Below are 24,100 nucleotides of genomic sequence, written 5' to 3'. Positions count from 1 at the left end.
TTTAAAGTGTTATAGAATAAAACGGACACAAAACTAAAGTGCAAAATACATTCAATGAGAAAATATGGGAATAGAATAACAGTGCTAGGGAAACCCGAGAGCAGATGACAGTATTGTTTTACTAATACACATTTCTCTGCAGGCCTCTTCCACAGACTGTAGATGGGTTAGAGGCCTGGACCTCTTGCTCTCCCTTAGTGTGGTCTCTTGGGCTTCCTTTTGCTTCTCTCCATCCTCAGCAATGGCAGAGGGTATCTGGGCAGTATTTGTTTGTGAGGTAGTCTGAGATAAACTGGGTTTCCCTCTAGTAATAGTGTTCACACTGTTTCTTTTGTATACTCTTCTCATGTCTAAGTTACGGGGTTGGTTCTGTATAATTTAAAACCTTGCCCGGTTAGCTTTGATTTTAATTTGCTCCTGTGCCCACAATGTAAAGATCTACACAGGACACTTATAATAACAAGAAGAAAAAAATCAGAGAATTTATTTTCCTGCCATCCACTGTTTGATCATAAGAACTTTAACCAAGCTAATAATTTTATATAATTTGCATATATAAAATCTGCACTGAAATACCAGAAGAAAAACAGAGCACTTTATGGACATAGCCTTTATTAACATGATATCCCTGAGAGACTAGATAGATATAAACATGATTCCGCTTTACAGGAAGAGACATAAAAGCAGTTTAACATACACACAAGACATTTGAAACCATCTGTCTGCTAATACCCTAAAGCTTTTTTCACAGTGCTATACATAAACAGATTAATACTAAAGATAATAATCCCATTTTCCTTGACATCGTAACTCACTTGCAAAGCTATCTCAGATCCTGAGGCCCTGCGTCAGGTTTCTTGCACCTTCTTGCTTCATGGGCAGCATAACTGAGATACCATTTTCCCTTAATTGCTGTTAGTTCTTTGTTTAGAATTCCTTAATAGCAGAACCCTAATTAATTTCTCATCCTAATAAATTTTAGAATAGTCTATATTCTCACTACTATCTCAGATCTTAATCTAGCCATGGATATTTTAATAAATGTAAGAATTAGTTATTCCAGGTCTTGGCCATCTGGTCATGTTCACCTTTTCTCTGACCTCATCAAAGTATCTTCAATAGATAGTAATTTCTGATGTTTATCTCCCAAATGAGCTAATCTCTTAAAACCTGTTTTTTCCTGTCATCAGTAAGCATGGCACAGTACAACTCAGCGTCTCCCTCTAACATTCGCTGTCTCTGCTAAGTTGATTCTCAGCCTGTTGTACAGCTATTATATCATGCATTCATTATTTTTTTCCTCCTTCGAGCTTTAGTGAACTTAATATCTTCTGTCCTTTGCTTTGCTGTTTTCCCATTTCCTTATTCTCCTAGCACCAATTTTACAACTAGTTTGGAAAAATCTGTCCCACTCTAATTTACCTAGTTACTTTCCTTCCTTTGAATGCTTACTGTTTCCTGAATAAATGCTTTCCAGATTTTTTTCAGAGCAAGTTAGGTTGAAACTTATGTCTTGTGTAGTAATGCTACTAAGCTTACGAAATTTCTTTTAAAACAGTTTAGCCTGTCATGGCGATGCACCTTTAACCCTAGCACTTTGAAGACTAAAGCAGTTGGATCTCTGTGAGTTCAAGTCCAGTGTAATCTCCATAGTGAGTTCCAGGTCAACCAGGGCTACATAGTGAGACCCTGTCTTTAAAAAATAATAAATGTTGCGACATATATCTGTGCCCATCTGTCCATGTACTTTCTGTTTCCCAGTATAAGGACAAGGGTAGGGTCTTTCCCTTGTACTGTACAGGGCTTATCATACATCTCTAAATATATGGGAATTAATTCAATACCATTTTATTGTGAAAACCTGTAATTACTTGTGTTTAAATAGATACTTTTACCGTGTGTGTGTTTGTGTGTATGTGTGTGTCCTTACAATTAGTATGGAGCACCCACAGGCTATATAACATGATACTAGGTGTGTGGAGTGTAGGAAAAATAGGTAACTTGTTGGCGGCTTTAACTGCTTTTCCTATCACTTCCCTAGTTTGCTCTTCTGGCTTCTAGTCTACAAGGGACAGATGAAATTTTGATGAAGGGGAGAAGGAAAGGAGGGGGGAAAAAAAGAGAAAAATCAAACAAAATGCTGTAAATGACATATATTCTATTATAATCCTGTAGAATCCGAAAGAAACTATTTCAGTGTTTATAGAGGCTTACATTGTTTCCCTAACTATCTGCACCACCACCCCATTCTCACGCTCTTGCTCTGTTTTTGTGTGTGTGTGGTGTGAACCCAGGGCCTTGTGCATACTAGGCAAGTGCTCTACCACTGAGCTACCTCCCCAGCCCCAGATAGAACCACGATGGACTTTAAACTCCTTAAAGACGAGTATACACAGGTTTAAGTGAGCAAGGTGGCCCAATTAATGAGCAAAGTCTCACAACTTTTTGAAAAGCTGCTGAGATCGGTTTTCCTGTTGAAGTGCATTGAATGACAGGACGCACAGGATGATGTGCGCTGAGTGAAGGAGATACAGGAGGTCTATACTACCATGTCATCTTTAAGGGACAACACGGGCACTGAGGGGGAAGAGGTACTGCCCCCAGTTCAGACCAAAATCTACTTTTTATCTTCAAACTGACATTTGCCTCATCTAGATCTGGAAGCATAAGAAATAAACAATGGCAAAAATAGAGGAGTGCTCCCTAAGCTGGCTGGGCACAAAACAGGAGAGGACTGTTTTAACAGTACATTTACTGAGGCCCTTCCTCGGGAGCTTACTCAAACACTGACTGTGCCAGCTGCTTTTCTTGTATATGGATCTCTTGGTGTTTATTAAGGGCAGAGCTCTTACTGAAGCACTTGCCACAGTCACAGCACCTGTAAGGTTTCTCTCCTGTGTGGGTTCTGTGATGTGCACGTAAGTCAGAACTCTCACTAAAACTCTTACCACAGTCAGGACACACGTGGGGTCTCTCTCCTGTGTGTATCCTCCTATGTGCATTGAAATGAGAACTGTTATTGAAACTTTTTCCACATTCTTCACAGTGATACGGTTTTTCTCCTGTGTGGGTTCTTTGGTGAATTATAAGGCTTGAGCTCTGATTGAAGCGTTTTCCACATTCACCACACTGATAAGGTTTTTCTCCTGTGTGGATTCTCCGGTGGGTAATGAAATTGGAACTGTCACGGAAACCTTTCCCATAGTCAAGACACTTATAAGGTTTTTCTCCAGTGTGGATTCTTCGTTCGGTGTCTGACGAGGCATGCACTCCACGACTGAAACTTTTCCCACAGTCAGTACATTTGTAAGGATTCTCTACCTGATGGGATGCCTGATTCATGGGATGGGACTTCGAGCCAAAGTTTTTGCCCTATCTGGGATATTTATAGGGTCTATCTCCCAAGCCTGGTCTCTGATAAGTCAGGACCTTACCTACACTCTTCTCTGCGAATGCCAGTTTTCTTTTTTTCTCTATTTGTGTTTTCCCACTGGCTTTCTGATGAACATTCGTTCTTACTAGCTTTACCTTGATTAACATGACGGAGAATTTTCCTTTCAGACCTTGCAAGTAATGTCCTGTGCAGCCTCACTTCCTCAGAAATATCTTGTTTTGGATTCTCTTCATTATCAAATCCAACCTCACAACCTAATACAAGAACACAATTTGAAGTCATTCATTTTCGTAATTATTTGTACAACAACAAAGCAAACCTGGGAGAAACAAGCATTACATTAGATGTTAGGAATAAATGGTCAGTGAGTTTCCCATCTGAATTCCTGAGGTGTACGGGGGGTGGGGGGTGGGGGGTGTAAAATGGCTTAGCATGGAAAGGTGCTGGCTGCTCAGTCCGATGACTTGAGTTCAATTCCTAGAAAATCCACAGTGGAATTAGAGAACCAATTCCATGAATTGTCCTCTGACCTCCAAAAATGTGCCATGCATATGTGCCCCATAAATAAATAAATGTAGAAAACATGGGAGGTGCTAGAGAGATGGCTCAGAGGACATGAGTTCAGTTTCCAGCATCAATATCAGGTGGCTTACAGCCACCTGTTACTCTAGCTCCAGGAAACTGGATGCCTCTGGTTTCCTTAGACACCTGTTCGCACATGCGCATAGCCCACACATGGACAGATGTAATATTTTAAGGTATTTGAAAAATTCTTAAACTGGGTCTGGTGGTGCACACTTTAATCCTAGCACTTGGGAGGAAGAGGCAGGCAGATGGATCTCTATGAATTTGAAGCCAACCGGGTCTACAAAGCAAGGTCCAGGCCAGCCTGGGCTACATAGTGACACTATGTCTCAAATAATAATAAAATAAAACAGGAAAGCTCTTGTCCCCAAATTGCTATTTACATTACAAATAGCAAAGTTCCAATGTTTTTCTTCCCTATCAAGCCTTTCATCTACATAGGAGCCAGTTAGTCTTTCAACCCTTGAATAGCCAGAATCTGCAGAGAAACTCAGAGCAGCAAGAAGTTACCAGATGATTTCTGTGTTTACAGAAAGACACTTTCCACTGTCATCTGTCACCCCTCAGTCATACCGTGGTCTCATCCATTGCCAGTGATGAAAGGGATTAAAAAGAAACATCCAGGAACACTTCCTGGGAAATTTCTACATCCAGAAATAGTTTTTGTAAATCCCCTCCCCCTCACATTCCAATATACGTTGGGGAGGGGAAAAACAGAAGAAAAAATGCTTAGCATCTTTTAAAGAACAAAGGACCTCAAAAGAGAAAAGCTCCCCTAGAAATTCTCTAAAACCTAAATGTTGCAAAAATGCTGTAATTTAGCATAACAAGGCAACTTTTTCACATTCTAAAAAGCAAATGAGGATTTGCACTCATTGACATGTTTCAGGTTAACTTTGGATCCTGAACTCCCTGGACTAAATCTGAGCAAAATACTGAGCATCAGCCTCAAAGTTTAACACTTGGTCCATAAAATAGAGATTTGCCGGATTGACTGAGATCTTGGAATCTTTAATATGGGAATTGTGCAACTCAGAGGGTTATTTAATATTTCCCAAACCCAGAAGTCAACATTTTAGTGAAATATTAATATGGAATGCAATATCAGAATGCTGATCGGTAAGACTCATGTCAGTGATGACTATTATTTATTGAATACCTTGTATGTGCCTAGCACCATAATGGGTGCTTTACCAGTACCTCAGTTACATCGACCTTGTAATGTAGTGTTTGCTTTATTTGCAGTGTGAATGATTACTAAGCCAGGGGCTGGGGCATGCTGAACAAGCAAACACTCCACCACTAAACTACACCCCCAGCCAAAGGTCTTAATGCATAACAGATTTAAGAGGTAAGTAACTTGCGTTAAATCAGCTAGCAGCACACGAAAGTGATAGCAAGTCTACAAAGTTTGCAACCTTCTCAAGCGATGCTGCAGTGTGAGGAAGGAAGCCACATTAATAATTTGCATCTTCTCACTGAGCTGTTTTGATAGGAAACATTGGGGAAGAAAGATAAGAACTGAGGGAAGCTGGTTAGGTCCCCATTCTCAATCTCATGGTTTTCCCTTAAATCCTATAGCCTCCCTTATGCTATTTATATCATAAGAACTGAAAGAACCTTAGGTGGGCCTGGAGGCACACAACTGTAATACCACCACTTAGGAAGTAGAGGCAGAAGGATGAGGAGTTTAAGGCCGTGCTTGGCTATGCATTTTTGGCGTGGTGTCTTTGTTCACTGTGTAAAAGTTGTCCTTGTATATTTAAATGCTGATTTCTGTACCAGCAGAGAGCGGAGTACAGAATGGACTTTGGTGGTGTTAAGTATCACCTGTCTCAATGTTTTGAAAACATTGTTATCCATCACTTTCTGATTGGTTCAATGAAGAGCTGAACAGCCTATAGCAAAGGCAGGACAGAATACACAGGACTTCTGCAGAGACAGGAACTCTGGGAAGAAAGGGAAAAGGATTCTGCTATGAGACAAGGAGGAAACTGAGGGGAGGTAAAGAACCACATGGCAAAATATAGATTAATAGAAATGGGTCCATTTAAGTAAAGAGCTAGTTGGGGAGCAAGCCTAAGCCAAAGGCCAAGTCTTTGTGTCAATATTCAGAATGGAGGCAGACATATAAAGTCCGAACAGTTATAATGCAGTGAGTTGAAGGCCAATCTCACAAGAAGCTGTCTCAAAAAGTAGAAATAGGGGCTAGAGATGGCTCAGTGGTTAAGAGCACTGCCTGCTTTTCCAAAGGCCCTGGGTTCAATTCCCAGCACCCATATGGCAGCTCATAGCTGTCCATTTCCAAGGGATCAGACACATTCATACTAATGCACATAAAATAAAATTAAATAAATTATTTAAAAAAGTAGAAATAAAGAGCCTTACCAATGGGGCTCTGGAATAAGACTGGGGCACGGGTTATAACAGCTCCTGGAGGTATCTCAGGATCATCTTCATCACTTGAATCTTCTGTGTCCCAGCTTGCTTCTCAGCTTCAGTCTCACGGGCTCGCTGGAGGCAGCAAGAAGCTGTTTCCTCCTCCTGGTCATCACTGGGTGGGGGAGCAACTCGGGCGCTCAGCAAAGCTTCCATTTCTTCAAAGAAGGGGCAGGTTTCTGGTGCGTGGCCATTTTTGACTTTCCGATAGCCGGCTTGTAGGCTTTTAAATTTGGTTTGGCATTGCTCTGGGGTCCTAAGGAAGCCATATTCCCATAATTCCTCAGCAACTGCTCCGTATAACTGGCTGTTGTGGTGACAGTTCTGGAGGGCTTCGTAGAACTGAGTCTCACTCAGAATTGCAAGGTAAGTCTTGGTTTCTTCATAGCCCCAGTGTACACCTGCACCAAAAGAAAGATTTCAGCATCACCTAACCCAGAGTTTTTGAGCCTTAACTTTTCAGTCTGCCTTCTTCAAGGAAAACCACTTAAACTGGAGACACCAGCTCAGAGTGTACCTTAAGCATGCCCGAGGCCTGGGGTTCAGTTTATAAGGAGAGATGGGGGGAGGTCTCCTAAGCTCAGGTTCCTAGCTTTAAAAGGGTCATGTTCCCCAGACCTATACATGCATTATAGATTGTTTCTGAATCCTTCAGGAATTTCAGAGACCTCCACTAGTACTGTTTAGCTACTGAAAAGAAGCCACATACATGCTCACTGGAACAGGTTATGATATCAGGTTAATCTTCATTGTCAACTTGAGTAGACATACTCTGGGCGTTTCCAGAAAGGTTTAACTAAGAGAAGACCCAGCCTGAATGTGGGTGACACCATCTCAGGGGCTAGGGTCCCAGACTGAGTTAAAAGGTACAAGAGAGCAAGCTGAGCACCAGCATGCATCGCTCTGCTGCCTGACCACAGATGCAGGGTCACTAGCTACTTCCTACTCATGCTGCCACCTTGACAGCGGCTCCCACAAGTCGTTCCCAACATGACGGCACCCTCAAACTGTGAGCCAAGAAGCAAACAACAAAAACACCCTTCCTTCCTTAAGCTGCCTTTGTCAGGCTTTTTGTCACAGTGACAAGAAAAATGACTAAGTACATGCATACAGTGTATTTCTCTTCCCATTTACTAACTTTTCTTGAATCTGATCCCAACTGGGAAAGTCACTGGTGAGGAAAAAAAGACCCACAACTGCTGTGAGTGTCATCCCTAACTTCTCCCAATAAGTTTTCTCTATGCCTGTTTTCTTCCTATAGACTGATTTAATATTTGAAAGGGAAAGTGCAAAATCCAATGGGAAGCTCCATGGCGTCAGAGTCAATATTCAAACTGGTTCTGGTTAGTTTTGGTAGGGTTTTGTTATTGTTTTGTTTTTAGTTTTTATGCTTTTAAATGAATTCATAAAATTTTAAATAATTTAAAAAATAACTTAAAATTCTAAGGAACTGCCCCTTTCAGAATCACACTGCTACCAAATCCCCACCATGGCCTGTCTTCATCTGTTACTGTACCCATTAAGCAACTCCAGGAAGAGCAAAGGCCTGAGGAATCTTACATGCCACACCGCAGGGCTCACGTCAGTGCTTTTAGGAAAGGGACAGAGGATGGTTATCCACTCTGCTGCCTGAAGGTACCCTGGGAACAGGGGGGAAGGTTCAAACAGCCCTCCTCCCACCTGAGGACACTCTGCATTATTTTCCAGTCACTGGGAGTAAGGAGAACAGAGAAGAACCAAAAGACCCGAGGAAACGTGGAAAGGCAGGAAAAGATGATAAGAACAAAAATAATGAAAAGTATTTTGCTTTAGCCATGACTTATCCACATTCTTAAAAATTCACTGTCAAAATGGGGAAAAAAGAAGGTTCCTTTTTTCTTTTTCAGTGAACCTGCTTAAAGCTGGCTCTATAACTAGTTTCATTGGTCCTCAAACTTAATCCCAGAAGCCCAAGAAAAGCTGCTTACCACGTGGGCTTCAGAACAGCACAGGTACAGGTGGGCTGTCAGGGTCCAGGGGGGTTGCCTCCAGGTCATCACTGTCAGACCTTTCAGCCATAGCCTCATCTCCAGCCTTATGCTGACAGGTGCTCTGTCCTGGCTCCTTAGTCTCAGTATCACTGCCAGCCTGGCCAGAATGGGACGCTGCCTCTTCCAGGCCATTAATGGGCAATGCAATGATCTGGGCAGTCAACAGGGCTTCCATCTCTTCAAAAAAGGGGCAGGTATCAGGTGGATGACCACTCTTGACCTTCCTGTAGCTCTTCTGAAGGCCTTTGAACTTGGTCCGGCACTGTTCCAGGGTCTGGAGGAAACCATAGGCACGAAGCCTCTCAGCTACAGCCCCATACACTTGGCTGTTCCTGTGGCAGTTTTGGAGAGCTTCATAAAATTCAGTTTGACTGAGAATTGCGAGGAGTGTTCTAGTTTCTTCATAGCCCCAGTGCACACCCACCACCTTCTCATCATCAAAGACCCAGTGATCCTGTTCCATCCAGCTGTTTCTCTCTCTCCTGAATGGTAATGGTCTGTCTCCTGTGCTGCTGCCTTTTGGGACATCCTTTTCCTTGATGCTGAGCAGATCTGGGATCCAAGGCTCTCCTTGATCCAACCTGGTTTAGGAAACAGAAATCCTGTTTTCAGGGAAGCAAACCAAAGAATCACAGTTTGGACTGATCATAAAAACAAAAACAAAAAACTTTTCAAATCAGCCTTGCCTCTTTCATCTTCTTTATTTGAGATAGGACCTCATATAGCCCAGACTAGCCTGAATGAGGCTAGGTAATGGAGAATGACCTTGAACTTCTGATTTTCCTACCTCCACCTAAGTGCTAAGATTACAAGTGTGTAACACCTAGCTGATTTTTATAGGGTGCTGGGGATCAAATGAGGCCTTGTGCACACTGCATTCTACAAACTGAGCTACATTCACACCCTCTATCTAAAAGATTATAAAGGAGCCGTGCAGTGGTGGCACACGCCTTTAACCCCAGCACTTGGGAGGCAGAGGCAGGCAGATCTAAGTTTGAGGCCAGCCTGACCTACAAAGAAGGTTCCAGGACATCCAGGGCTACAGAGAAACCCTGTCTCAAAGAAACAAACAAAAAAAGATTATAAAGGAAATATTCTTGGAAAGTTCAATGGGTTGAAGAACAGAAAAAATACAGGAAACCTCAAAGGATGAGAAAGAATTGGATTTCTGTTCTAGAGCAGAACAAGAGAAAATGTTCCAGTGTGTGTGGCGCAGGTATTTCCAGTTTTCTCCCCGGCCTCCACACCACTTGTCTGCAGATGGTAGCACTTCTCAATTAGCCACTCTCACTGATTTCAAGAGTTTGGGGTGGGGGTAGGGGACGGGGGGGGGGGAGGATGGACCTGTCTTCAACTTGATTCACAGTTAGTCACCAAATTCTAATGGTTTTCCTCAGCATGTTCTCTCCAGCCAAGTCCAGACCCTTAATGCTCCCATAACTGGCAACACAGCAGTCAGTGTCCTACTAGCTCCTTGGCTCACATGCTATCCTGCCGAACTTTAACCTTGGTGTCTAGCACGTCCTGTCCATTCCTGTTTTCTCAAGAATACTGAACACTTTTATTCACCTCTGTGCCTTCATTGCTTCTGTCTACACCAGCCCAGCATTTGGGAAGTCCCTTGCCAATGCCCTCAGGAGGTGTTCCCTACAGCCCCTTATCATGGCCACACTGAGCAAGTCCTTTACACTTTTTCTTCTGATAGTTGAGTTCAGCACGTAGTCACAACTCACTTGTGTTCTTAAGTTATATTGTAAGCTCTTTGCTAGCAGTTACTTGAGCAAAACTTTCATTGTGTGTGCATGTGGAGGTCGAGTACAGCATCATGGACCTGCTTCTAGTCAGGTCACTGGGCTTGTGCAAGTACCATTATCAGCGGAGTCAGCTTGTTGGCTGACAGGCACCCTTTCTTACTGAGGTGTACGTACCCTATAGCACATGGCAGGTGTTTAAAACCTAATTAATTCTGCACGTCCGTATCCTGAGGTTGAGGCATTTCTGATGGATGACTAAAGACCATTATCAAACTCACCAAGAGTGCTATCACTGGTTATATAGGATAAGATCAGAATTCCAGACAACCTCAACAAGCTTTAAATAATAAACACAAAATGTAGTTCAACAGAGCACAAAGAAGAAAAACAAGTTCTACAAAATAAAGTAGAAGTGACTGGGTCCAAAGGCATTGATGAAATCTAAGAGTCCTGGGGTTACCAAGTGAACAAAGATTATCATTTGGTCATATGCTGGGCTATCTGCAGGACATTGCAAAATTCTGAAGTAAAATTCCTACTGTCATTACATAACAGACCTCACAGGAATAATACAGGTATAATATCATTCTCCACAATTAAGGTATTTAGAGAACTTCAAAGTTCCAATGTGGAGAATAGTAAGGCCTTAGGCCTAAAGAATGGAAATAATAGAGGGAATAGAAAAACAACTAGAAGAAAGGTATTTTCAGTATAGAAAATAATATATATAGAAAATAAGTATCACCAAGAAATAAAATTATTATAATTGTTATAAGAACTAGGCAGACTTACCAAAGGAAGAAATAGAAGAATACTTACTGTACCTGAGGGTTAAACTACCTGTCTTCAGAGGGTCCCAGCCACCTCACATTTGACAGGTTCCACTATTTCTGAAACCCCTTTCCCACTCACTGCTCCCAGCCCTATCCCCAACTTAGAACAGCTCTCTCTTCCCACACGAATCTACTCCTCACCGCTCCTTTGAAAGGGTTTGAGCTCTTTTTGGGTCATCTGCTCCTGTAGTCCCAGGGCTGGGCTTCTTGCCCTCTCTGTCTTGGATACACCCCTGGGCTGGGGTTCCACTGACTCCTGCAGAACACTTAAATAACTCCTGTGGTGATTTCAGGGGCGTTATCTTCTTCGAGTGCATTTCCTGCCCCTTCACAGAGACTGTGACTTAGAAATAACCCCCCATTAATTGTCAAAGTCATAACAAGGGGCATTCCCAGGGGAGATTATTTAATATCCCCGAAGGGACCATGCTCTGAGGCAAGGCCAGAGTGCAGGAGTGGGAAGGTTAAGACAACAAGTGCTTATTCTATTATCATTAGCTTAGAGTGGCTGGGACTAGAGAAAGATCAACTAGAACCCCAAATGCCAGCTGGAGAAAACTTTTCCATTGAAGAAACTGAAGGGAAAGAGTTACTGTAACAGAGTGGGCAAAGGTATACCCAAATGACATCTTCAGACAAGCCGGCTTCCACACCGTAAGTATAAAAATCACCGAAGTTCTTTCTGCCTGAGTAATCTGAAACGCTGTCCTTGCCTCTCCCCAGCTGCACACTTCTGACTCGCCCCTCCTTCTCACCGAATGTTCAGGTCTTCCTGGCTCTCTTTCTAGGCCTTCCACCAGGGTCACCGCCTCCTCTCCATTTTCTGGACAGCGCTTCTGTACCCAGTTCTGGATCTCCCCAGGTAGCACGGTCAGGAACTGCTCTAGCACCAACAGCTCTACAATCTGCTCCTTGGTCCGAACCTCCAGCCTCAGCCACCGACAGCAGAGTTCCCATAGTTGGCTGAAAGCCTCGCGGGGCCCAGACACCTCCCGGTAATGGAATCTTCTGAAGCGCTGCCGTAAGCTTTCGGAGTTAGTGCTGTGTTCTCTCAGAGTGGGTTTGGCCATCCTTGACAGCAGAAAGCAGTCGCTCTCCTCTTAGGGCCTAGGATCCGGGACTTAATATACTACCTTCCCATGCTATTGGAGAAACACCTGCAGGTGAGTCTCTCTCTCTGCTAGAATAGAGAGAGATGGCACTATCAGAGGAATAGCTTTCCATGTTTAAAATCTTGCCAGAGCCGGCCTGACCTTCCGTATGCTCCAAGTGGCCTTCTCAGGTAGTACCATTTAGGGACAGCAAATCAATGAACAAGGAGAAAACGACCTTTCAAAGGCTGCGTTTCTAGGTGACGTCTAGAGCATCCCTATGAAGTTGCCGAGAATAGAAAAATCTATCTGCTTCACTCCCACTTCAACTAAATCTGATGGTGTTCAGCGCCCCAGATCAAAGCTGTATAGTGAATTCGAACAGCACGGGAACCCGGGGACCGGCGGAGGCGACAACAAAAAGCCTCGGTCCAGCTGGCCGCGGCTAATCTCCCCCCAAACCTCGGCTGTCCTTCCGGAAACCCTGGGGTCCGCCCCGCCCCTTGAACACCAAACTACGAATTTCCAACCCGAGCCATAGTCAAGTGCTGTTTGCTCCTCCCAGACGAAGTAACTCAGCCAGAGTTCGGGAGCGACAAATGGGAACGTTCGCGCGCATCGGGGAAGCTGACTTGGGCTTCTAAACTGAGGTGGACTTGGGGAAGAGTTACAGGAGTTGGTGAAGCGCGGGAGCCCGAGGGGCGGCAGCGGCGGGTCCCCTGAGAACGAGGCCGGTGCTGGCCAGAGCTGCGGGTTCATGGGCTTCGAGCGCTACTCAGCAGCGAAGGCTGCCAAGTTCCGGCCTCTCTGTTTTCGCCCCTTCGGCCGGGTCGCTCTGGGAGACGTCGTGCAGCCGATCGGAACGCTACACCCTGCCTAGGCGTCCCGAGGATTCCCTCCAGCCCAGCCCTGGCCGCGCCGCTCGCATCCAGCGTGCCGGCGCCCTCGCCTCCCTTTCCCTGGGGGAGCCTCGCCGCCTCCGGCCGGCTAGACACACTCTCCAGCTACCGGCCCGAGTCTGGTCCTCAAGCCGGAAGTCCGGGCAGGTCGCTCCGGCGCCCGGGGCGCATGCGCGGCGGCTCCGCGGCGGGCGCGAGCGGCGGGCGCGCACTTCCGGGACGCGGAGCGCGGGGCTGTGGAAGTGCCTGGCGCGGTGATTCGCGCGGGCGGGGGGCGAGCGATTCGGCCGCGTGTGAGTGGGCGCCCGCGGGGGCGCTGAAAGAGAAGCAGCTCCAGGGACTTCCGGGCCGCCGCAGACATGATCCACGAGCTGCTCTTGGCCCTGAGTGGGTACCCAGGGTCCATTTTCACCTGGAACAAGCGGAGCGGCCTGCAGGTACGGAGCGGGTCGGACCCGGGGCGCTGCGCCCGCGAGCCGTGGAAAACCCAAGGCCAGCCCGGCTTGGCTCCGTTCTTGTGTGTGGCGGGGAACCCGGCCCTGCGGTCCCGAGACTCCTGCTAGCGAACCGCTAGGTGTGGGTAGAACTGTCCTTTTGTTTTGTTTTGTTTTTTCTGCCTATAAATTTACTGTTAAAGCGTGAATCCCTAAATGTGTATCTGTGGTTAGAAGATAGTTTATTATTAGAAAGAGAGTGTGGTGCTCTTGTATAGTCACGCTTGCATTGTTTGAGTTTTGAAAGTAGTGGCAATACAAAGAGCTCAAGACACTGTGAACACTCACTCGGTTAATTGGGTGAGATGGAAAAATGAATTTGTACGCGTATGGCGTTTCAGATTTAGTTGAAGTGGGAGTGAAGCAGATTTTTCTATCCTTCGGAAATTTATGTAGCAGGTGAAGAACTTTTCTCTAATCCTATGAGGAATGTACTCATCAGTTCTGTTTCTCTCGGGCTCTCATCCTCACTCGCTCTCTCTCTTTCCCCGCCCCCTCTGTCAACTTGACACAAATTAGAGGGAAACGGAATTGAGAAAATGTCCCTCCCTGTCAGGCTGGCCAGTGGGCAAGTCTGTGCTGCATTTTCTTGCCTGGTGATTGCTGTAGAAGGGCCCAGTGCGCTGGGGCCTGGGGGGGTCCCTTGGCAAGTGGTCTTGGGAGCTTTAAGAAAGCAGGCTGTTCCACACAGGTGGAGCAAGCCAACAGACAGCCTTCTCCGTGGTCCCCGCTGCAGTTTCTGCTCTGGCGTCCCTTCCTGGAGGACTGGAAGCTGAAATTAACCCTTTCCTCCCCGAGTTGTTTTTGGTCACATAAACCTAACTAGGACAGGAAGACCGTAATATAGTGCAATGTGCACTATATCATTGAATCATTGCAGCAACCTAGGTTCGGAAGGTTAACTCCCAGGGTCACATAACTTTATTAGCATATCTTAGTCTTGGACTGAAGTCTGTCTGTTTCCACTTTCAAAACTGTTACCATAACCTGTTTACAGTATTACCATATTCTGCTTCCAGCACTAATGTCTGGTGCTCTCCATAACTTAGTAACTGAAGTCTTGCACAAACTGAAGCTTGGAGAACGTTATGCTGACTATTCATGGCAGTCCTAGGAATTAAGATCTGTTCACAATGTGCTGTCTGTTCATAGGAAGACTGGCAGTTATAGGCCTTGGAGGATCAGGAAAGTTTTCTCTTCATCCATAAAACATATAAATTGAACATATTTCTCTTGTTCCTTATAAATGCGAATTTGGGATTTAGAAGTGTGAGCTTTTAAATTTTTTGCATTATATCTTTGAAGACTGACACATTGCCAGTTGTGGAGGAGGGAGGGAAATGGGCGGTACTGTGGGTGCTTGACTGACATTTGAAATAAAAGCAAATGACAACGTGGGGCATGGCAAAGGCAGCTGGAAAAGCTGCAGTGAGAGCCACAAGTAGTTCAGCTTCCCTTTTCCTTTGTTATAAAGGTTTGAAACAGACATTTTCATCCTTTTCATTCCTAAGCCTCACCTTTAAGGTCATTTCTTTGGAAGAGCTTTGTGTATTTCAGTATTCTTTTCTTATGCCTTTATTCTTTATAACAGCAATTTATTTCTTTTCTCAGACTTTGCACATTTAGTTCATCATTTGTTGTTTTGTTTTTTGAGACAGGGTTTCTCTGTGTAGCCTTTCTCTCCATCTTCGTAATGAAGGCTTTTTCATCTTTTGAACTGTAGGCAATTTAAATAGGGTAATTCTTTGTTGGGGAGGGAAGTGTGTTGTCTGTGCATGGTATAATGTCAGATAGCATTTACAGTGTCTTCTAGATAACAGTATCATCCCTTCAGTTGTGACAGCCAAAAGTAGTTTTAGACATTGCCAAATGCCCCTGGAACAAAATTGCCCCTGTGAGAATCCCAGATGTCGCATTATAGTCTTTTGCTGAAAGTAAATTGGAAATGTTGAGTTTAATAGACTGACTTGGAGCCAGGCATAATGATTTGTGCCTGTAGTTCCAGCATTTGGGAAGCTGAGGCAAGATGACTGGCATGATTCAAGGTCAGACAAGGCTGCATGTGGGACCCTCTCTCAAAAAAGAAAGAAAAAAGAAAAGAAAGGAATGGAGGACAGAGAAAGGCAGAGGAGAAAAGAATGACATCTACAAGTCTGCCTAAGTGTGTTATATAAAATGATATCAGTAACTTCAAGGTGTAGTTTACTATTTCAGGGTAATTAAGGCTAACCTAGAATTTTTTTAAAGTAGAGTATGTGTGTATGGTATATGAGTGTGGGCATACATATCACAGAGTATGTGGAGATCAACTTTGTGAAGTCATTTCTCTTTTTTTCACCTTTATTTAGGTTGCAGGGATTAAACTCGGGTCTTCAGGTTTTTGTGGCACATGCCTGACCCTCTGAGCCATTTCACTACGCTTAAACCTAAACTTTTCTAAAACTCTGTCAACAAGAAGTGTTCAGACTTGATAACTGTGTAAAAATGTCTTGTTGGTAACAAAAGCACATATATGTATTGAGCACTTACGGTGTGATTAACACATGCCCTTTTTACATTGTCTAATTATCACAATTATCGCCACTTTTTACATATGAAAAATATGACATCGAGAGGTCTGTAACTTGCCTAAGTTTTCAAGCAAGGCATAATTTGAAGATAGAAGACAAGGGAGTCTCTGTCCCTGTCTCTCTGTTCTGTCTGTTATCTCTCTCTCCCGTCTCCCTCTCTCTTTCTCTCTCTGTGTGCGCGCGCGTGTGTGTGTTTGTTTGTGTGTGTACGTGCGCGCACGCGCATAGGTCAGAGGACAACCTGAAGAAATCTCTTACTATGTGAGTCCACAAACTTGAACTCAGGTTGTCAGGCTTGGTGGCAAGCACCTTTTTACATTGAGCCATCTTTCCAACCCTTGTTGTATGTATTTTTTACTCTAACTTACCTATTTTAAGAATAAGCAATTATTCCAGCACTCAAGGGAGCAGAAGCAGGTGGATTGCCATGAGTTCAAGGCCAGCCTAGTCTACAAAGTGAGTCCAGGATAGCCAAGGCTACACAGAGAAACCCTATCTCAAAAACAAAAACAAACAACAACAAAAACAAACAATACTGACAAACAAACAAACAAATCTGAATAAGGAACACTACTTTGTAGTGGTGTAACAATAACTTGTCACCAGAATTACCAACCTGGTAACAAAGAAAGTTAAAACCAAGTAAAACCATGGGCAACTTGAGGAAAGGAAATGGAAAAGAATGTAAATCATTTTAAGCCACAAAGAACCTTGGGTTGTGGCTAACAGGTATCAGTTTTCTTTATGACTGTCCCTCTTCTTGCAGGTTTCCCAGGACTTCCCATTTCTTCACCCCAGTGAGACTAGTGTTCTGAATCGACTCTGTCGGCTTGGCACAGACTACATTCGATTCACTGAGTTCATTGAACAGTATACAGGCCATGTGCAGCAACAGGTGGGATTCTGTTCTCTGGATATATGCTTCTGCAGGGCAGAGTGCTGTCAGACTCTTGGTGAATTCACTGGTAAATAAGTTAGGAATTCCTGAATACTCCTGAATTTATGACTCACCGGAAATGCTCAAGGGAAGGCAAGAGCTCTGATTGATATTCTTGGGTAACAACAACAAAAATCCTGTTCTCTATTCATGTGTCTTACGTAGATTTTGTGTTACATCATATGAGAATTCCTACTTCTCAGGTTCCAAAGGAAGTCCTAATAGTACCTTAAAAAAAAAGTAAACAACAGCAACAACATTTTATGATAAATGAAGACTCATTCCAGTTTTATGCAGTGCCATAAGAGCAGAACAAAATTGGCTGGTTGTAAACCAGTCTGGTTCATGTCCATCTGGAATTCTGTGTAGCATCTTCTGGCTGGCTACCCCTGAACCTAAGCTTTTGTAACACATCTGATGCTGAATTCTGTACTCTTGCCTACCTCTCTCAGAGCCTGGTTGCCCAGATTTCTGCCTAGCCACAGGGGCTGGTCATACACTATAGCCTCAAGCTAACTCTTGATCATTACTTCCTCATATAAAACTATATGAGAAGTTTATGAAACTGACCAGATTCACTAGGCTTCTCCCTTTTAAGAATAAATAATAAAGACAAGCCCAGCTGCAGAGCAGACTCTTATACAAGTCCAGCAGTCTGGAAAGCAGCAGGAACCAACCAGACAACTTGAAGGATTCCTGAAAGACAAGCCATGTTTTATATAACTCCTCAGTGAGCATCTTACAACCCCTAGGTTAGCTGTCAGACTCACATTTTACTTTGGATTTTTTTAAAGGTTTATGTTTTGTTTTATGTATATGGATTCCACTTGCTGCATATTTGTGCACCATGTGTGTGCCTCCTGCCTGGCCAGGCCAGAAGCTATTGGGTCCCCCAGGAACTGGAATTTCCACTGGTTATGAGCTGCCATGTGGGGATGCACCTGAAGACAGGAAGTCCCTAAAAGCAGATTCACTAGGCTTCTATCTCCACAGCAGCTTGAAAAAAGAAAAAACCAGCTGAGCTGCTTAAAAGAGGCCCAGACCAACTGAGGTGCCTCGACAGGACTCCAGCCTATTGAGCTGCTGTAGGCTGTGCAGGTTCTCAGCTTTGTGAGCTGTCATCCATGTTAGGCTGGGGTTTGGTGACACAGTTATCTTTCACATTTCCGCTTCTTTAAGTAACCCCTCACTCATATTCCTGATTAATTCACCAAGTCGACTTCAGTGGTATCTGTAGTTTGGTCTGTCATGGGCTCCCCATCTTTTACAGAGGGCACTTGTGAGCATGTGTCTGTTATATTTCCTCAGGAAAAAAATCTTGTCACACAGCAGATGCTAGGAAGCAAATCCTACAATAAAAACTTTCCCTTCTCCATACCATGGAGTGGTCATGTCATCATCTCTTTACTGTGCCCTCACATGCACTTTATCTGCAGTTGGTTTTCCTCTTCCACTTGCTGAAACACTGCTCTGATATGGATGACTTCTTGGGTTTCAGGTTCTGAGCTGAGAAGTGGACTTCTTTGTTTGTTTGCAGGACCACCATCCATCCCAGCAGGGCCAGGGTGGGCTACATGGGATCTACCTGAGGGCCTTCTGCACGGGGCTAGATTCAGTTCTACAGCCTTACCGCCAAGCACTGCTTGACCTGGAACTAGAGGTGAGAAGGTAGTGATAGCAGATTAGAGCATGTTCTTGACTTGGAAGTGGCCTTTGAAAAGGTCAGGCAGTTAAGAGTGAGCTATTTCCTGTATGGTCAGAGGGTACAGTATTCAAAGTGGTTCCAGAGTGGCTTTGTAAAAGCCCTGATTTTGGTGTATCATGAGAAAAGTAAATCTATAATCTGTTAGTTCTGCAGAACTTAAACACTGAGATCAATGTCACATTGTTTCCTAGTTTATATAGAACAAGTGTATTCAAATTATTTTGCATAGAATTCTGATAACTGTACCTTTATTGCAGTTCCTGGCTGACCCACATCTCTCCATATCACATGTCAATTACTCCTTAGATCAGGTATGCCTTGGAATGCTAAAATGCTTTGGACTCTGTTGCTGTCTTTAGAATGATTACAATTTGTGGCACTATATTAAAAATGTTTTTACCTAAGGTCAGAGCCCAATAAACACATTTTTGTGCATTTTATTAGCTGTGCTTTACAAGATGAAAACTGCTTTAAGAGTGGTGTATGTGGCGTCTGCCTGTCATCCCAGTGCTCAGAAGGAAGGGGCTACCCTAGTCTACAAGTTTTCTTCAGTGAGTTCCGGGCCAGCTAGAAAAACAACAAGAATTCCACATTTAATTAGTTCTTAATGTGATGTAATTATTCTCCCATTGACATGGATATTGACGGTGACACCAGACTCAAAAGTACAAATTGCATCTATCTTCCATTTGCCTATCTACAGCCAACTCTGGTGTAGGATTGCCTTAGGATACTAGATCTTGACTATTCTCTGGTACTGCAGTTTTATCTTGGAAACAAGATAAACTTGTGGTTTGGTTTGGTTTGGTTTGGTTTTTTTAAGGCAGGGTTTATCTGCGTAGTCCTGGCTGTCCTGGACCTCAACTCTGTGGACCAGGCTGGACTCAAACTCAAAAGATCTGCCTGCCTCTGCCTCCCAGGTGTTGGGATCAAAGGTATTCGTTTTTAATCTTGCATTGTTTTTTTTTTAAATCCTGTATTTGATTTATACTCTTAATTTTTTCTACTTTGCAGTTCCAGCTCCTTTTTCCCTCTGTGATGGTTGTAGTAGAGCAAATTAAAAGCCAAAAGGTGAGTACTTTGCTCTAGTAAGCATTAAAGAAAATCTAATAATCAGCTGTTTTATAGTCTTTTTTGGAAGATACTGCTTTTAATAGTTTTTATTTATTAATTCAGCATTATCCCTTTATCATACAAAATGTCATACATGCAAAAGTAGGACATTAATTATGCTTTCTTTAAATACCTTGTGATTAAGAAGGTAGAGTATGTGGATCTCCCTGAGAATGTTGCTGAGGTGAGAGCAGGCTGTACTGGGGGTTTGGAACCACTGGATATGGACAGGAGACCTACTTCTTAGAAAGAAAGACAGTGGTTTCCTGAGAGCTAAGAATCACTGGGCAAAACCCAGCTTGTTGTATTCATGCAAGACAACACTTGTCACAAGTTTCATCACACACTGAACATTTAAGAGTTCCCTATGTCAGAAGAATGTCTTCTGAGTGGAGTTAATATATATGAGGAAAAAATGCTGAGATGTTATACTATAGGAGTTCTTTTCTTCTGTTTACCCATTATTGGATTAAGCAGACAAATGAAGTAAGCATGCTCAGCTCAGTACAAAACCTGGAGGTGTGTTGTTAAGTAGTTAGCCAGATGACTTAGCCTGTAGCTGCTTTACTTTTTCAGAGAGTATAGAAATTTAAAGCTCTGCTACATTGACTCTGCTGGCAAAGCCAGTAGGAAAGTGCTTCAGAGCTGACCACCTTCATTAAACTGCAGCATCTATTGCTCTGCATCATGCACTGTTTTAAGGGTTTTACATATGTAATTGCATGTATTCAGGGTCACAGAGAGCAAGGTAAATGACAGAATCTGTGTAAGTCAAAGACTATGCTCTTAACCACTATATTAAACTCTCAAAATGGGAGGGAACCTTCTACATGAATGGAGTTAGTAGTGAGGGCACAGAATTCCATGCATAGCTTGTCTATCTCAGTTGACTTTCAGCTTCCTTTGGTTACAGGAAGAATGGGGAACAAATACAGGGACTGAGATGAGTAAACCTTCCTGCCTGGCCAGGTGGTGATACAGGAACTAGTGTGCTAGTGTTCCACAGTTATTGAGGTGGTTGAGAGCAGGGAAGGAGGAGGAGAATGGGGACTGATTGCAAATAGGCTCACCTAAGGGGATTGCTTTTAGAGTCATGGGATATTATAAAACTGTATTAGAGTATAATACTGTATAATACTATGAATTTACCAAAAGCGCTTAAAATAATACACTTTAACATACACATTTAGGGCATACAAATTATACCAGGAGGGCACAGAGATCTCCATTTAGGGGCAGGGTTCATATCTAATAAGTAGTCTCACTTGGGCCTTATCATGGAAGAAAGACTTTTCTTTGGTTTTGAAACACCAACTCCGCATGACTCTGGTTTATTCAATGAATTGGCTCTAAACCAATGTACATACTAGAGTATGTTAATAAGCACCTGGAGTGCTTGCGCCTTCAGGTAAGAAGAGGGCTCCAGATCTCAGTGTAGATGGCCGTGAGCCACCATGTAGTTGCTGGGAATTGAACTCAGGATCTTTAGAAGAACAACCAGTGCTCTTAACCTCTGAGCCATCTCTCTAGACCTGGAGTGCTTGTTAAACCATAAATACCTGGGCTTTACACCCAAAATTTGCATTTCTGTCACCTTCACAGGTGTCCTGGTTATTTATTTTTAATTTTTTTTTTAACCAACTTGATATAGAGTTATTTGGGAAAAGGGACCTCAACTGAGGAAACCCCTCCATCAGATTATCTGTAGGGAAATCTATAGTGTATTTTCTTGATCAGTGATTGTAGGAGGGCCCAGCTCAATGCAAGCACTGCCACCGCTAGGCAGGTGGTCCTGGCAGACTGAGCCAGCCATGGTGTGGGTTGGGGGTGGGGGAACACAGTAAGCCACGTGCCTCCATGGCCTTGCTTGAGTCCCCGCCTTCACGATGACCTCCAAACTATAAGCTGAAATAAACCCTTTCCCCAACAAGTTGCTTTTAATCATGGTGTGTCACAGCATTAGAAACCTCACTGTGACAACAGGTAACACTGATGATGCTCAGGGGAGGGGAGTCTATCTTTGCAAGTTGACCATATAGATATCTTGTGAGAGACTGTCTCAGTCTTTTTGACTGGACTGTGTTTTCTTGATTGGTGTAGAATGTGAGTTTTTATAACCTAGATTGACAAGGCTGTATTTTCCACAGATTCACGGCTGTCAGATCCTGGAAACAGTTCATAAACACAGCTGTGGGGGGCTGCCTCCAGTCCGAAGTGCATTAGAAAAGTAAGTCATGGCTTCCAGAAGCACTGGAAGTAAAGGTGGGAGTCAGGTTGTATTTTCAGGTCACATCAGGTAGATGACATTTTTAATGTTCTTGAATTTGGTTTGCAAGTCTTTTATTCAGAATTTTTGCATCTAGGTTCATAAGGGAAATTGGTCTGTAATTCTCTTTTTTTGTTGGGTCTCTATGTGGTTTCAGTATCAGGTAACTGTGGCCTTGTAAAACAAAGTGGGCAATATTACTTCTGTTTCTATTTTGTATTGAAAGTCTGATAGAATTCTGCACTACTTTTCTTTTTCACTAAGGGTTATAGGTCTATTTAAATTGCTTATCTGATCTGGACTTAACTTTGGTAAGTGTTATATATTGAGAAAATTATCCATTTCTTTTAGATTTCCATTTCTTTTAGATCAGTGATTTTGCAATTACTCATCAAGAAAATGCACTATAGATTTCCGTACAGATAATCTGATGGAGGTGTTTCCTCAGTTGAGGTCCCTTTTCCCAAATGACTCCAGTTTATACCAAATTGGTTAAAAATAAATAAATAAATAAAAATAACCAGGACACCAATTTAATGGAATACAGGTTTTTAACTAAGTGCTTATGAGTATCTGGATTTCCTCATGGTCTGTTATAGTCCCCCTTTTCATTTCTAATTTTGTTAATTTGGATATTCTCTTTCTGCCTTTTAGTTAATTTGAATAAGGGTTTGTAAATCTTAGTGACTTTCTAAAACAACCAACTCTTTGTTTCAGTGAATCTTGGTATTATTTTTGTCTATTTGTTTCATTTCTTGATTTCAACCTGAGTGTGATTAATTTTTGTTTTCTACTCCTTTTGAGTGTGATTTCTTCCTTTTGTTCTACAACTTTCAGGTGTTAACTAGTTAGCTAGTAGCTGTTAAACTACTAGTATGAGATTGCTTCAGTTTTTTGCGTTTTGTTTTGTTTGTTTGTTGTTTTTTAATGTAGGCACTTAAATGGGATGAACTTGCTCCTTAGAATTGCCTTCATTGTGTCTTATAAGTTTGGACATGTTATGTATTCATTCGCATTCAGTTCTAGAAAGGTTTTTTGTTGTTGTTGTTTGTTTGTTTTTGTTTTTTATGAGAGAGGGTTTCTCTTGTATCCATGGCTATCCTGGACTCACTTTGTAGACCAGGCTGACCTTGAACTGACAGAGATCTGCCAGTTGTTGCCTCCCGGAGTGCTGGGATTAAAGGCATGTGCTACTATACCAGGCTAAATCTTAAATTTTTCATTTCCAGATTTTCCTCAGTTTTTTTTTTCTTTTCTTTTTTGAAACCAGAGCATTTATTTTGTGTGTGTGTGTGTGTGTGTGTGTTTTGAGACAGGATTTCTCTGTGTAGCCTTGGCTGTCCTAGACTCGCTTTGTAGACCAGACTGACCTTGAACTCACAGACCCGCCTGCCTCTGCCTTCCCCAGTGCTCAGAGCATTTACTTTATAACTGACTGAAACCCTCAAGATGAACTGGATACTGCAGCAGCTGCCCTCTTGGGTTTAGGTGTTGCTCCTTCATTTCTGCTTATGCAACAGACAGTTTCAGGTGCCTCCTCTGCCCAGTGTTTCGTCTCTTAGCCTTGGCACTCCAGTTATACTTTTTCTTGTGCTTGGCAGATGGCCACATTTGCCACAGTCGACTTCTGAAGGTAGTGAGCCTTAGAGCCACATTGGCAACACAACATATGCATCTTATTACAGTGCTTTCCAAAGGATGACATTCCTTTTGTCATCTTGCTTTGGCCGCCAAGGCCAGAGAGACTAGAAGAGAGTTTGGGTTTTCTTTATTGAGTCTGTTTCCACTGTTATGTCTTGCACGGTTTTATTCATTTCCTTCCATTGTTTGTTTTTCATAGCTTTCTTTAAGGGATTTATTCATTTGCTCTTTAATGACCTCTATAATATTCATAAAGGCTATTTTAAAGTCTTTTTCTTGTGCTTCATCTATGTTGTAATATTCAGGGCCTGCTGTGGTGGGGTAGTGGAGATATATTGTATCCTAGCAA

At 43.1% G+C, this 24,100-nt stretch overlaps 2 protein-coding genes across 5 annotated transcripts in view; one reads left to right on the top strand and one right to left on the bottom strand.

The window, feature by feature from the left end:
• Window positions 1-451: 451 nt before the first annotated feature.
• Window positions 452-13,146, bottom strand: Zscan29 (zinc finger and SCAN domain containing 29). Its single transcript, XM_060372170.1, is given in 11 exon segments — window positions 452-3,487; window positions 3,489-3,648; window positions 6,368-6,460; window positions 6,463-6,819; window positions 8,386-9,029; window positions 9,214-9,219; window positions 10,045-10,068; window positions 10,756-10,759; window positions 11,177-11,306; window positions 11,308-11,378; window positions 11,778-13,146. Coding segments are annotated over 11 exon segments (2,529 nt in total). The 5' UTR covers window positions 12,106-13,146; the 3' UTR covers window positions 452-2,775.
• A 54-nt stretch (window positions 13,147-13,200) lies between these two features.
• The window catches only part of Tubgcp4 (tubulin gamma complex component 4), a 29,813-nt gene continuing 18,913 nt past the window's right edge, over window positions 13,201-24,100 (top strand). For all 4 annotated transcript variants that reach the window (XR_009587530.1, XR_009587532.1, XR_009587531.1 and 1 more), the window contains exons 1-6: window positions 13,201-13,462; window positions 16,856-16,984; window positions 18,564-18,686; window positions 18,989-19,042; window positions 19,746-19,802; window positions 21,992-22,071. Coding sequence is in view for 1 of the 4 variants with exons in the window: in XM_021649862.2 (XP_021505537.1) it covers window positions 13,385-13,462; window positions 16,856-16,984; window positions 18,564-18,686; window positions 18,989-19,042; window positions 19,746-19,802; window positions 21,992-22,071 (521 nt within the window). In the remaining 3 variants the exon portion in view is untranslated. The remainder of the gene's footprint in view (window positions 13,463-16,855; window positions 16,985-18,563; window positions 18,687-18,988; window positions 19,043-19,745; window positions 19,803-21,991; window positions 22,072-24,100) is intronic.

This window comes from Meriones unguiculatus, chromosome 18 (assembly GCF_030254825.1).
Source record: "Meriones unguiculatus strain TT.TT164.6M chromosome 18, Bangor_MerUng_6.1, whole genome shotgun sequence".
Lineage (NCBI taxonomy): Eukaryota > Metazoa > Chordata > Mammalia > Rodentia > Muridae > Meriones > Meriones unguiculatus.
This window is presented reverse-complemented; position numbering and strand designations above follow the sequence as displayed.